The sequence below is a fragment of the Hyla sarda genome, chromosome 2 (genome assembly GCF_029499605.1).
Source record: "Hyla sarda isolate aHylSar1 chromosome 2, aHylSar1.hap1, whole genome shotgun sequence".
Taxonomy (NCBI): Eukaryota; Metazoa; Chordata; class Amphibia; order Anura; family Hylidae; genus Hyla; species Hyla sarda.
The window spans coordinates 250,314,489-250,327,756 of record NC_079190.1 but is presented as its reverse complement, the minus strand read 5'-3'; the positions used below and the strand labels follow the sequence as shown (position 1 = coordinate 250,327,756).

The 13,268-nt window shown below is 44.7% G+C and overlaps 1 protein-coding gene across 4 annotated transcripts in view; it reads right to left on the bottom strand.

Moving 5' to 3' along the window:
• PTP4A2 (protein tyrosine phosphatase 4A2) overlaps positions 1 to 12,944 on the bottom strand; it is a 46,530-nt gene extending 33,586 nt beyond the window's left edge. The window contains exon 1 of one of the 4 annotated variants that reach the window (XM_056556952.1): positions 12,603 to 12,944. In XM_056556952.1, the coding sequence (XP_056412927.1) occupies positions 12,603 to 12,617 (15 nt within the window). In that variant the 5' untranslated portion in view covers positions 12,618 to 12,944. The other 3 variants (XM_056556949.1, XM_056556950.1, XM_056556951.1) reach the window with 3 other exon arrangements.
• Positions 12,945 to 13,268: the final 324 nt, after the last annotated feature.

The window sequence follows — 13,268 nt, the reverse complement described above, 5'->3', positions numbered from 1 at the left end:
GGGTCTGTAGATGGAAATATAAAGGAGTTATGGATTTTAGAAGGCGAGGAGGAAAAAACGAAAAACGCAAAATTAAAATTGGCCTGGTCCTTAAGGTGAAAATGGGCTTGGTCCTTAAGGGGTTAAAAAGGGGGTCATCCAGGATTAGAAATGCATAACTGCTCTCAGGTTGTGTGTAGTATTACAACTTCGCTGAGCAGCAAGACACAAACACACTGAGGCCAAGAGTGGCACTGATTCTGGAAGGTTTTTCTAATCCTAAATCTCTCCTTCAGGGTATGATCACACGCTCCTAACTAGCAGCAGGTTCACTGCTGCGGGAAATCTACTACCATTCACTTGTATGGGTCCGGAGACAGTCCGCAATACTTAAAAAATTGCAGTGGACCTGTTGAAATAAATTGTGGCGTAACTATTAGCAGATTTCTTAAAGGAAAAAGGATGGGCTGAGTAGAAGGGATTATTAATGGGATTTTCTTCTGATATCTTCTGACACTAGGCATAAGGAACAGATGCTGAATGGTGGGAGGGACACCTGGCAAGAATCTTATCAATTACAATAGAAAATGTACTCAATACTTGGTGGGCATCAGACAAATTATGTTTTATAAGTCTCTCATTGACAAAATCAGTCTAGGTGCAAGAGAGTGCGGGGCTGCATTACCCCTTTAAAGGAGTAGTCCAGTAGTGAACAAGTGGTGAACAACTTATCCCCTATCCTAAGGATAGGGGATAAGTTGCAGATCGCTGGGGGCCCCCCCGCGATCTCCTGTACCGGGGCCCCGACAGCCCGCGCGAAGGGGGCGTATCGACCCCCGCACGAAGCGACGGCCGACACGCCCCCTCAATACAACGCTATGGCAGAGCCGGAGTGCTGCCTTCGGCTTCGTGCGGCGGTCGACACCCGCTATCTGGCCGGAGAGCCTGGCCCCCGTACAGAGAGATCGCAGGGGGCCCCAGCGGTCGGACCCCCTGCGATCTCAAATTTATCCCCTATCCTTAGGATAGGGGATACGTTTTTCACCACTGGACTACCCCTTTAAGGTGGATCAGCGGTGTTTCATAAACCGGTAATGTAAGATTTACAGCAGGGCATATAATAAATTCAGAGCACACACAGGAAAACGTAGTAGCCAGCGCTCGCACACTACATTTTGGCATTGAGAAATATAAAGAGAAGATTGCCCAGTGCACAGATAAAAATCCATTTACCGATTTACACTGCAAGTGCTTCCAAACTGCAGGGTTTATTTTGTGTGTGGAAATTCAATGAGCGTAAACTGGGTAAATTGTTTTTGTAGATAAAATGATCAGTCTCTGGGGAAGAAACAAAGCATTAGGCAGACTGCCCCAGAGGAGGCATCAGTGACAGCAAAATGGGATAACACAAGTACAGTACAGTCTACTCCTATGTCTAATGTGCAGCACTACACAGAAAACATACTCCGAGTGCATGCTGTCAAGACTGTCTCTGGAGAATAAAAAAAAGACTTCTTACTCAGAACAAGACTTCTTTATGGGGAGGGACAACACAAGAAAGGTTAATATATTATAAAGTGGTTTTAAATCAATGGTACCAACTGCTGACATTAAATTGACAGCTAAACTTGAATATTCCCACTTCATTGGAAAGGTTAAGAGAAATTTCACACGCGTTATTTAAAAATATCATATGTGCCTTACAACATACATTTAATCCTTGTAAGACTGTGTATTTGAGCCGACCCCGTAAAGCAAAGAACACACACCAATATATAAGGTCCCCAGTGTGTGCTGATACACAGAGGACTTCTAATCTTAGCAATAGAATAGAGAGGTCTTCAAGGAATCGTTCATCAGCATGCTGCACATGCCCTGTTTGGAGGCTTGCAGTGAGATCAGAAGTGAATAAAGGATAAGAATTACAGATCCTAAATCAGCATCCTTTATAATATTTACAGATTAATGTAGTTTAGGGAGACTTAGAGGCTAGTGTGTCTTTAAAGAAATATTTATTTTCCTCAGATGATAATTCCTTACTTTTCTTCAGCCCTTTTTATTTGGTGGGGGGGGGGGGGGGTGGTCAATAGAAGCAGCAAATGTGTGAGGCTTTTTTCTCCTCCAGACTTGAAAGGGACCTTATCTAGTTTTAGGAGTATCGCTCTTTTATACCTTATAGGACAAGGAGCATACACTACATTTTTTGCCATGGATAATTTGGCACCGTATATTCTGTACAAATGAAAGTCTGAAAGGGTTTACCTACAATTCAAAACACTATTTAACTTACTCCTCAATCTTCTGCTGTGGATGTGGCCTCAACAGTCTCTTCCTGCATGCACGTGGCATGTGCCGAATGAGGCCGGTAACTGAACAATAACTGACTTTTTGGCAAAGTTATAGTAAAGAGGTTTTTTTTTGTTTGTTTTTTTAAGGCCCATTCCTGTCAGTTAAATGGGCACTGTCAGATTCAAAAACTTTGTATATGTTAGAAATTCTGGAAAAACATTAACTTTTCTAATACACTTCATAAGAAACGTATTTCCTTTTTATAGAAAACATGGCTTATAAAATCATGGCTTTGTCCAAGCTGAAGCACAGGCAGGGATACATTTCAGTAAGTGAGGATGGACTAGCACTCCTCCGTGCCCTCTCCTGTCCTACAGCACTCCTCCGTGCCCTCTCCTGTCCTACAGCACTCCTCCGTGCCCTCTCCTGTCCTACAGCACTCCTCCGTGCCCTCTCCTGTCCTACAGCACTCCTCCGTGCCCTCTCCTGTCCTACAGCACTCCTCCGTGCCCTCTCCTGTCCTACAGCACTCCTCCGTGCCCTCTCCTGTCCTACAGCACTCCTCCGTGCCCTCTCCTGTCCTACAGCACTCCTCCGTGCCCTCTCCTGTCCTACAGCACAGAGGAGTACTATCAGACAGGAGAGAGCACAGAGGAGCGCTATAGGACAGGAGAGAGCACAGAGGAGTCCTATCAGACACCCTCACTTACTGGACTTAGTCCTTGCCTGTGCTGTGCTTCAGCTCGGACAAAGCCAAGATTTTATAAGTCATGATTTCTATAAAAAGGAAACAACATTTTCTCATGAAGTATATTAGAAAGGTTTATGTTTTGCCAAGATGGTTTTGTATTTGACAGTGCCCATTTAAACCCCTTTACAAATACCAGAGGAACAGAAACCCATGCATTTTTTTTCTTGTTTATATTTTGGTGTAAAATTGAGGATAGTTGCCAGCATCCCAACAGTAGAAAACTGGTGGCCACTGGTGAGTTGAAGGAGTTGTCCTGCAAAAAGTGTTTGTTCATTGTTTTTTTTTTTTTTGTTTTTTTTTATTATTTTTTTTTAACCATGCCCAGTGTGCCTCCTCAAACAAAAAGAAAAAACACTCTGTACTTACCTCCCTGCAAGCTTCTATTATGAACTGTGATGTCTACCACGCTGCACTTCCTGGTGCTGTGGTCAATACATCACATTGCCATTCACTGTGACAAGACACTATGGCAGCCAGGGATTGGCTAAGTAGCAATGTGCCACACTGACCCTAGCACCATAACGGAGGCGGGGAGGCAAGTACAGATTTATTTTAACACCTTTATATAGAATGCTGTTATATATATATATATATATATATATACACATACACACACACACACACACACACACACACACACACACACACAGCATCTAAATGCTAGAAAACTACGTAGAAAATTCAAGAACTGAGCTAACTTCATACCCAGTAAGAGCCGGGACTCCCTGCCAATTGCAGCACCTAAAATTGGCAAATTTGGTGGGGGGGGGGGGGTCCCTCATCAGGACCTCTGAAGTACCTCTGCAGTGTAGCAGTCCTAATTAGCTAACACTGCGGCCAGAGAGCTTCTCCTTGCCGCTGTGCCACCCAATGGCCAATCTCATGCAGTTTGCCTAGACAATAGCACTTTGAGACCAGAATTTTACAGCCATAAGGCTTCTTTAGAACCCTTATAAACATTTGCCCAGTTGTGTTTAGATGCTCATAAAAAAACACCCCATACCTATGTTTCCTGGACCCCTTTAAAGTGTATAGAGTAGAGAAAAGGGAAATTGGGTTAAAAAGGGAGCCGGACACACTAAAAGTGCAGTTAAATATGTAGGCATAATGTTATAAAGAAGGAGAAGATGAGCAGACTGATAGTGTTTTTGGAAAAGTTTAGGATAACTTATTTATTGATGTAATCCTCTGCTCATCCTGAGATAAGTAAAGTGGGTGGAGCTACATTGATTAACCGCTATCTATGTATAAGTGTGCATATAGAGAGCAGTCAGTTACTGAGTTGGACCATCCACTTGACTACTTTGTCCATAATGAGCAGAGGATTTACATAAATAAATGTAAAGTTATCCTGGAACTTTATAAACTATCAATCTTCTCCGATCCTCCTGCTCTATAACATGATAAGCAGCGCTTTGACTGCATTTTCAGTGTGACAGGTTCTCCATAACTGCAAGAGTCTTGAAAGTTAGGTTGTGCATTTGAGGTGAAAGGAGAATGTACGCATCTCCAGAGATACCCTGAAATATTGTTTGAGTATTATGCGGAAATTAGTAAAACTAAATATTGTTCCCATTAGTGTAATATGCTGTTTTTCTATTGAAGTTATATTGTTCCTTGTTTTCTGTGAAATTGATGTATAACTAGAAATAAAGAAATTAACTCCTGGTGCTAGATTTGTACTGTATGCCATTATTTCTACCGAAATGGCAAATTATATGCAGCTCTTCAAACCCAGCTGCAAAATGTATTTATTTTAAAGTGTAAAAATTGACTTCCACATAACAAAAGGCAAATCAGAAAGAACATGCCTGAGAAGGAAGTGGCATTTCCGAAGCAAATTACAATAACACTAAATTTTACACTGATAAAAAGGAGGCAAAAAAAAATAAATTCCTGAGTTCCTGTTAAGAACCTAGAGGCTGTGTGTAATCTGCCCAGTCCCATGTGATACTGAATGAGGTTAAGTCAGGCTGAGCACCTTCAAAGTAGAACAAAGTCCGCCAGGAGTCACATGCATGTCAGTTTCGATCCCCAAATCGTTTTGTACATGCTGTCCTTCATAAATTATAACCAGTCCATTTTGTATTAGTTCTCATTCAATATTATGGATTATTTGGGGGGAGGTGGGGGAAATCACTCGATCACTTGAAACTACCATGATGGGATGACAGGCGACACTAGTTACATATAACTTTTCCTCCCATTACAAGCATCGAACAGATGACATTCTGATGGAAATCTGAGGAGTTCATACACTTTAATGTATGGAAATAAGCTTTCCTCTAAAAAGGAAGAAAGCTGGTTCTCTGGTGCTACATACTGCAGGTAGCTACTCTGTAAATCAAAGACTTAAAACATGGCTAGGAATAGTTAGCCAAATCAGAACCTCCTCCAAAAAGGCATCCATTTGTAGAAAGCCGTTTCAGCATTCTCTCCCCTGGTCAGTGCTGGATGGCTGCATGAGTGGCCTCTGATGTGGGTCAAAGGAGGTAATGCTTTTTGTGGAGGACAATCGCTAGCATAGTCATGTTTCAAGGCTGTTTTGGGTTGGATATTGACTTAAATGGTAGCAATAGCCAATAGGAATTACTTTCTTCTGGACATGAGCCAATTTGCATCTCTTTTCTTTCAAGAAAGCACTGCCTGGCCTATAACTCCCTATACCTGCTGGTAGTCTCCACAAGTATTCACACTTCTCCCTGAATCCATAGTTGTCAAATACTTGCACAGCAATGTCTAGATACAGTACATTTACCACCGTGGTTTTGTCCAGTCCCATTTATGCAAAACAATATTGAAGTTAGAGGGGGTTATCTAGCTGAGGAAAATGTATTTCCTATCTACAGAACGGGGCCTAAATCTCCCTGCTGAACACTCTGGCCCCCACATTCCAAGACAAACTCAGCTTACCCAGTCACTGGCTGCAATGGTGTCCCCCTCAGTTGGCGATTGGCTAAGTGGGCCGTTTATGCCAAGATAAGCAAGTCTCAGAAGTTGGGGAATGGAAGGTTCACCAGGGAGAACAAGGCCCTGTCTTGTGGATAGAGGATAAGTTTTAAAAAGCTGGATAACCCCTTTAACTTACCCCTCTAAATGACCCCCCTATCTGCAGGATGGGTGATAAGTAGCTGATCGCGGGGGGCAGACAGTTTATTTTCGAGAACTCCTTTAATCTACTACATGCAATTGTACATAAGGGTATGGCCAACACCACACATTCCCTTTGTCACTGGTGTCTAAGAGTTAATACAACACATACACCTATCATGGCTTTTATCCAGCTATGTTATGAAGCCAATTTATATAGCTTTAAAATTTACTGAATGGAAAGTCTTCAGATTCTTTAAACACGACATGACTTGTCCTTGATACAACTTGGCTCCTGTCCATTTCTATACGAGCGGTGAGTAACACCAAGCAAAGTCATATCAGGGACAAGGCAAGAAGGAAGAAGACACTGATTGTGTCACACTGAGTCAATGCAGAAGGTCAGTATGTTCTCAGGTAGAACCTGAAACACTTAAGTAGGGCACAGCCAGCTTCGTGTGGGTGGGAGGTTGGGAGGTAGCAGCTGTGCTCCAGGCTGGAAGAGAGCTGTAATTGTTGTTATTCAACCTGCCACAGTATAGAAAGCCTTTGTGAGACAGACCAATGGTTACACTTGTGTGACCTGTTAGCGCACTTATCTCTTCGGATGCCATGTGACAGAGGATCACTTTGCCAGCACATGTTGCCTCTAAAGAACATCTTCTCTGCCACACACAGAGGTAATTATGTGTGCAGGGAGACCATAATGACAGTGCTGGCCCCTGAGGAAGAAATACACAAGCCACCAACTAAAGATCCATACTGTGCACAAACACAGCTCACATGGCAACTACTTGCCACAACTCAGCCGGCTACGACACTGCACAACAAGTAGACTTTGCAATACAATGCTCTGTTCCCTTCTATTCCCTGGGCAATCCCCAAAAGCTCTCCACCTTCTTTCTCAGTTTCCTCTAGGTTACCACATAACGCAGTAGAGTGCTATTCTGGGCCGTCATATGCAAACAGTCAGTCAACTGCAGGGCATGAAGAAACTGAATAATATTTAGGAGTATATTCACCAAAACCTGGAAGGTGACAAAATAAAATGTGATACTGGCAACAATGAGTCCCTTTGGAAAGGCCTTCTAAAATGTAAGCATGGCCAGAACATGGTGTTCTTTGGCTGACAGACTGGAAGATCATGCACCCCAAGTTGAGAAGAAATGAAGGCAGAGAATGTAGTGCACGTGAAGGTCACGTTCCATGGCAGAAAATGGTCTACATCTATTTTTACAAACCGGCACTGTTTACATCTTCACCAACACTGTACCTGCTCCACAGCAGTGTTTCTGGGGGGTTGTGGGATTGCAACAGCTGGAGGCCCTCTGGCTACTATGGAACCCCAATCAACTGTCTGATGAGTGAAGAAAAGCAGGTCACACTAGTGAATATCAACATGCTGGTCACTAGAGATGAGCGAACTTACAGTAAATTCGATTCGTCACAAACTTCTCGGCTCGGCAGTTGATGACTTATCCTGCATAAATGAGTTCAGCTTTCAGGTGCTCTGGTGGGCTGGAAAAGGTGGATACAGTCCTAGGAAAGAGTCTCCTAGGACTGTATCCACCTTTTCCAGCCCACGGGAGCACCTGAAAGCTGAACTAATTTATGCAGGATAAGTCATCAACTGCCGAGCCGAGAAGTCTGTGACTAATCGAATTTACTGTAAGTTCGCTCATCTCTACTGGTCACCAAAGAAGGATTGGTAAAAGACAACATCCCCTTCACAGAGTGACCAGATAGCAGCTCCGAAGCCAAGGTAACTTGACAGGGGTTCCTGATGAAATTCTCCACTACTGCTATCAACATGGTCCACATAGGGAATAAACTCATACACAGCATACCTTTCATTTAGCTGCAGGCACACAGGGGTAAGAACCAAAATTGCTTGTGTCAAAATCTGGTGCAATTTATACCATAAAATTGCTTAAATGCCTTGCACCCCATTTTTTACACTTTGATACTTTGGCCCCATACACAAAAAGGCAAGACTTACAGGGAAAGGGTAAGGCCTCGGCAAAAAGGGCCACGGTTTACAAAGTATAGTAAGTCAGCTAATATACAACAGATCTATCAAACAGCCTCAGCCACTAAAGAAAATTTTACAAAAAAACTGCCAGTCTTAGGGCCTGTTCACACTACGGGAGTGTAGTGTATGGGAACCAGATACAGCTGGGGGGAGCGATAAACGGGTGCTCCCGTATCCCAGCCGAACCCAGCCCATATGTAATGCATTTCAATGAGCCAACCAGAGTCAAACGCTGACTCCGCTAGGCTCATTTTTGCCCCGTATACCACGGTTTTAGGTCCTGTCAGAAAAGTGTATACAGGGCAAAAAAAAAAAGCCAACCCAAGTCAGCGTTAGACTCAGTTTGAGTAATTGAAAGGCATTACATACGGGCCGTTTTTTGCTCCCCCATCCGTATCCAGTTCCCGTACACTACAAATTTAGTGTGAACCCAGCCTTAGACAGTCTAACCTGGTTTACATTTAGCTACTGACAACAACCTGCCCCTACGTGTTCAGATGCCATACGCGGTCAGTAGAGTTTACAGCGCCTTAAAGTTCAGACCCTTTCACTTTTTCACATGTTGCAGACTTGGGGGGGGGGGGGGGGGGGGGGGGGGGAGAAACATGAATTTTTTTTTTTAGTACATAATTCTGGGCTCAATACACCATAATAAGAAACTAAGAAGAGAATGTTTGAAATCTTTGCTTATTTGTTGAAAAGAAAAAACTAAAATATTGCACTGACAAAAGTATTCAGACCCTTTACTCAGTATTTAGTTGAAGCACCTTTGGCAGCCATTACAGACTCCAGTCTTGTGTATATTGTCATAAGGTTCTCTCCCCTGGATTTGGATCTTTTCTGCAGATCCTATCAAGCTCTATCAGATTGGATGGGGATTGTTGGAATACAGCCATTTTTTGGTTTCGCCAGAGATTTTAGAATTGGTCCAAGTCAGAGTTCTTTCTGGGCCACTCTAGGACATTTACAGAGTTGAAACAAAAAAGAAAAATGGCGCCTGGCACTACAGACCAATATAGGAGAGTTCACATACAGCAGAGGCTGCACTATTAGGAGTCATGCACAATACTTCAAACTATTTGGTGGTGCTCTATTGTAAATGAAGTCCAACAAAGTAATGTAGAAGTAGAAAAATTGAAACAATGGCACTCACCATGGATGAAATATTCACGCTTTATACATGAAATCTTCTGTGCACACAATAAGCTGCAGCAGGGAGCATATTTACAGAGTTGTCCCTAAGCCACTCCTGTGTTGTCCTAGCTTTGGGTCATTGTATTGTTGGAAGGTGAACCTTCAGCCCAGTCTGAGGTCCAGAGCACTCTGGGTCAGGTTTTCATTAGGAATCTCTGCACTTTGCTCCATTCAGCTTTCCTCTTAACCTTGACCAGTCTTCCTGTCCCAGGCACTGAAACACATCCCCACAGTATGATGCTGTCCCCCCCCATGCTTCACTGTAGGGGTAGCATTGTGCAGATGAGCAGTGCATGGATTCCTTCAGATACGGCACTTCGAATTAAGGCCAGAAACTTAAATCCTAGTTTTATCAGACCAGAGAATCTTGTTCCTGAAAGTCTGAGTTCTTTAGAAGTTTCTCCTCTCTGCACACAGGATCTTTGGCACTCAGAGTCCGACCATTGGGTTCTCTGAGACATCTTTTACCATGGCCTTTTCGTCCCCAATTACAGTGGTCCCTCAACATACGATGGTAATCTGTTCCAAATGGACCATCGTATGTTGAGGGATCCATGTAAAGTATAGGACAGTGGTCTACAACCTGCGGACCTCCAGATGTTGCAAAACTACAACACCCAGCATGCCCGGACAGCCAACGGCTGTCCGGGCATGCTGGGTGTTGTAGTTTTGCAACATCTGGAGGTCCGCAGGTTGTAGACCACTGTTAGAGGAAGTTATACTCACCTGTCCCCGCCGCTACGGACCATCACCGCTGCCCGGGATGTCGCCTTCCATCACTGTATCCCCGACGCTCCGGCAAGGCCTCAGCTTCCCTCCGTTGCCGCCATCACGTCGCTACACACGCCGCTCCTATTGGATGACGGGACAGCGTGCGCAGCGACGTGATGACGATGATGGAGAGCGCCGACCATGCAGGGGATCCTGAAGAGGACGCGTCGGAGCCCCGAGGACAGGTAAGTGATCGTCAGCGGACCACACGGGGCACCGTACACGGCTATCCGGTGGATGCTGAAGCAGTCTGTGCTGCTGGATAGCCGTTTATGCGATGGCCCCGACATACAAAAGCATCTTATGTTGATGCTGCCTTCAACATGCGATGGCCTCTGAGAGGCCATCGCATGTTGAAATTATATGTCGGGGCCATCGTAGGTCGAGGGGTCACTGTACTTAGCTTGTTGGGACAGTCAGCTATAGGTAGAGTCCTTGTTGCTTCATATTCTTTAATGTAAGAAGTATGGAGGCCACTGTGCTCTTGGGCATAAAAGAAAAAAAAAATTCTGCTGCACTAAAAGTTCCTATCTCCAGATCTGTGGCTCCACCCAATCCTGCCTGAGCTCTACAGGCAGTTATATCCCCTCATGACTGTTTTTGCTCTGATATGAAGATCAAAAGAATTAGGAGGTCCCAGGAGTTAAAATTCAAGTGTCCTAGTAGGGTCTAAATACTTCTGACCATGAGAATTTTTAGTTTTTCCTTTAATAAGTTTGAGAAAATTTTTAATTTCCCATTCTTATGGGGCATTGAGCACAGGCCTCAACATAAAATGTGAAGAAAAAAAAGCAAAAGGGACTTAAAACTTTTAGAATGCATTGTATGTCTAGAGGATGTATTTACTTTATAGACAAGTTACATATACGCAAAATAAATAGTAAAAAGTTGGAAAGCCTCCAAGTAGCAAGAGAGGTACCTAGGTATCTTTTTACTGAAATATATAATTGGGGGAGATTTATCAAAGGATTTAGACTGGTTTTTCCCACATCTAAATTTGTCGCACAGAAAGTCGCAGTCTAAATATGTGTGCTCGAGGATTTTAGAACATGATGCATTCTAGTCTATTTTAGACGGAAATGCATTGGAAAATGCATTGGTGCTGAATTTATCAAAAGCGACTTTTCAGCGACAAGTCGCATCGGCTGAAAGTACCCGAAATGTCAGACCATGTTGGAGCAGGTTTAAATACAGTCTAAAGCAGTGGTCTTCAACCTGGGGACCTCCAGATTTTGCAAAACTACAACTCCCAGCATGCCCGGACAGCCGTTGGCTGTCCGGGCATGCTGGGAGTTGTAGTTTTGCAACATTTGGGAGGTCCCCAGGTTGAAGACCACTAGTCTAAAGCATAGATCTTGAAGTCTTGCAGAATTTATAAAGAGCCGTCTTTTGATAAATTAGGTGCACAATAGACCAGCCTAACCCTCTGTAGGTTGGTCTATATTGATGCGGGACATAGACAGCTTTGATAAATCTCCCCCATTGTGTCCTCTTATCCACCACCCGTCATTTCTTAGCCCAGGAGGAAAGGTGTCTATTTGCTCATCTCTTCAAGTGGCAAAATCTGGGCCTAGGTGTTAAAGGTCACGTCATAAACAATGTTCCGGTACATCCCAACCAACAATAAATATCCTGCCCACCTAAAGCCAAGCGTTTATTGCAGATAACCACATTGCGGCCTTTTATATACCGTCCTATGAAAACCCCAGCTGGTTCTGAACATCTGAGAAAACGTAATGGCGGACTAGGCAATACAGCAGAGTTTTCCCCAAAAATGTGTCTCCAGCTGCTGCAAAACTACAATTCCCAGCATGCCAGGACAGCCTAAGGCTGTCCTGGCATGCTGGGAATTGTAGTTTTGCAACAGCTGGGGACACACTGTTTGGGGAAACTTTGCTGGAAGTCATCTAATGGCTAGAAAACTGAACTCTCAAAGCTCAGTGCTCTCTAACCTAATGCTGTCTGGGCATGCTGGGAGTTGTAGTTTAGCAACAGACAGTGAGGACTGGCCTATAGAGACAACTTCTACCTCCACTTGATCTCCTAGGCCTAGCACAATAGACCTTCAACAGACGCCAGTGACAAGTCTCCTGAAGACAATGGAAGGCATCAGACTAGAGTGATCCACGAGGATCTATAGATCTCCTATACATTAGGCTTCAGCTTGAACATGATTTGTCAACCTATGACCTCCAAAGTGCAGCCTCCCCACCCCCTCCGGAGGCATGCTCCTGACCACATGGTCACATAAAGGGCACACACCTGAATACAACCCTGAACCCGATCACCAGTCATGTTCTCAGTCCTATCACACAATAGGCAATCAGCATACCGATATCCAACCTCCTAAATGAGCCCAGAACCGGGCGTGCCGTCTACCAGGGCTCACACTGCCATGCACGATGCCGGCTATCCCCCTAGACCCCGGGTTCGCTGACCAGAACCCATAACGGGAAGTACAGACCGGTGCGCTAACGAGCAGACGCGGAAACTTACAGGCGAGCTGTTCATTGAAGTCCGGCTATCAGAGTCGGGCCGACAAGCGCTCCAGTCTCCCACTCCTCTTCTGACGGTTCCGGCCGCTATGACACCTCTGACACAACGCAGTAATGTGCTCCGCCCACACAGCAGGCTAAACCAACTAAAAGCCAGGAAGAGGGGGCGTCAGAACACTTCTCAATTGGCAGAGCTCTGAGGAGGCAGAAGAGGACGTCTCTCCACCCCTTCTCTGCAGCCAATGGGTAGCGCTCTAAGTTCCATGTAAGCTTAGGGCGAGATGAGTAGGCGGTGTGTCAAGAGAAGGTGCGCCCCAGCCAATCAACAGCAGCCGCAACAAGTAGCGAGTCTGGTGCTGTAGCGTGAGCAAAGCGCGAAGGAGACAGCCAATGACGGGCGGGGGAGCAGGTGACGTCAGCGTCCCACTCACGTGATCTGCGTGTTGTCGATACCGCTTCACGGCAGTGACCTCATTTCCGATAACATCTGAATGACTTTATTGTAGGCTGTCTTTCCGTCTGTTGGTAATGACGTAGCGGAGATTGGAACTTGTGACAGGACAGACGTGCATTAACCCGCCCGCTGCCGGAGAGATAGTGAAAGTTATATGAGGAGCTAGACTCTCGGTCTGCCTGAACATAGGGCACCATTAGAGATAGTGGTGCC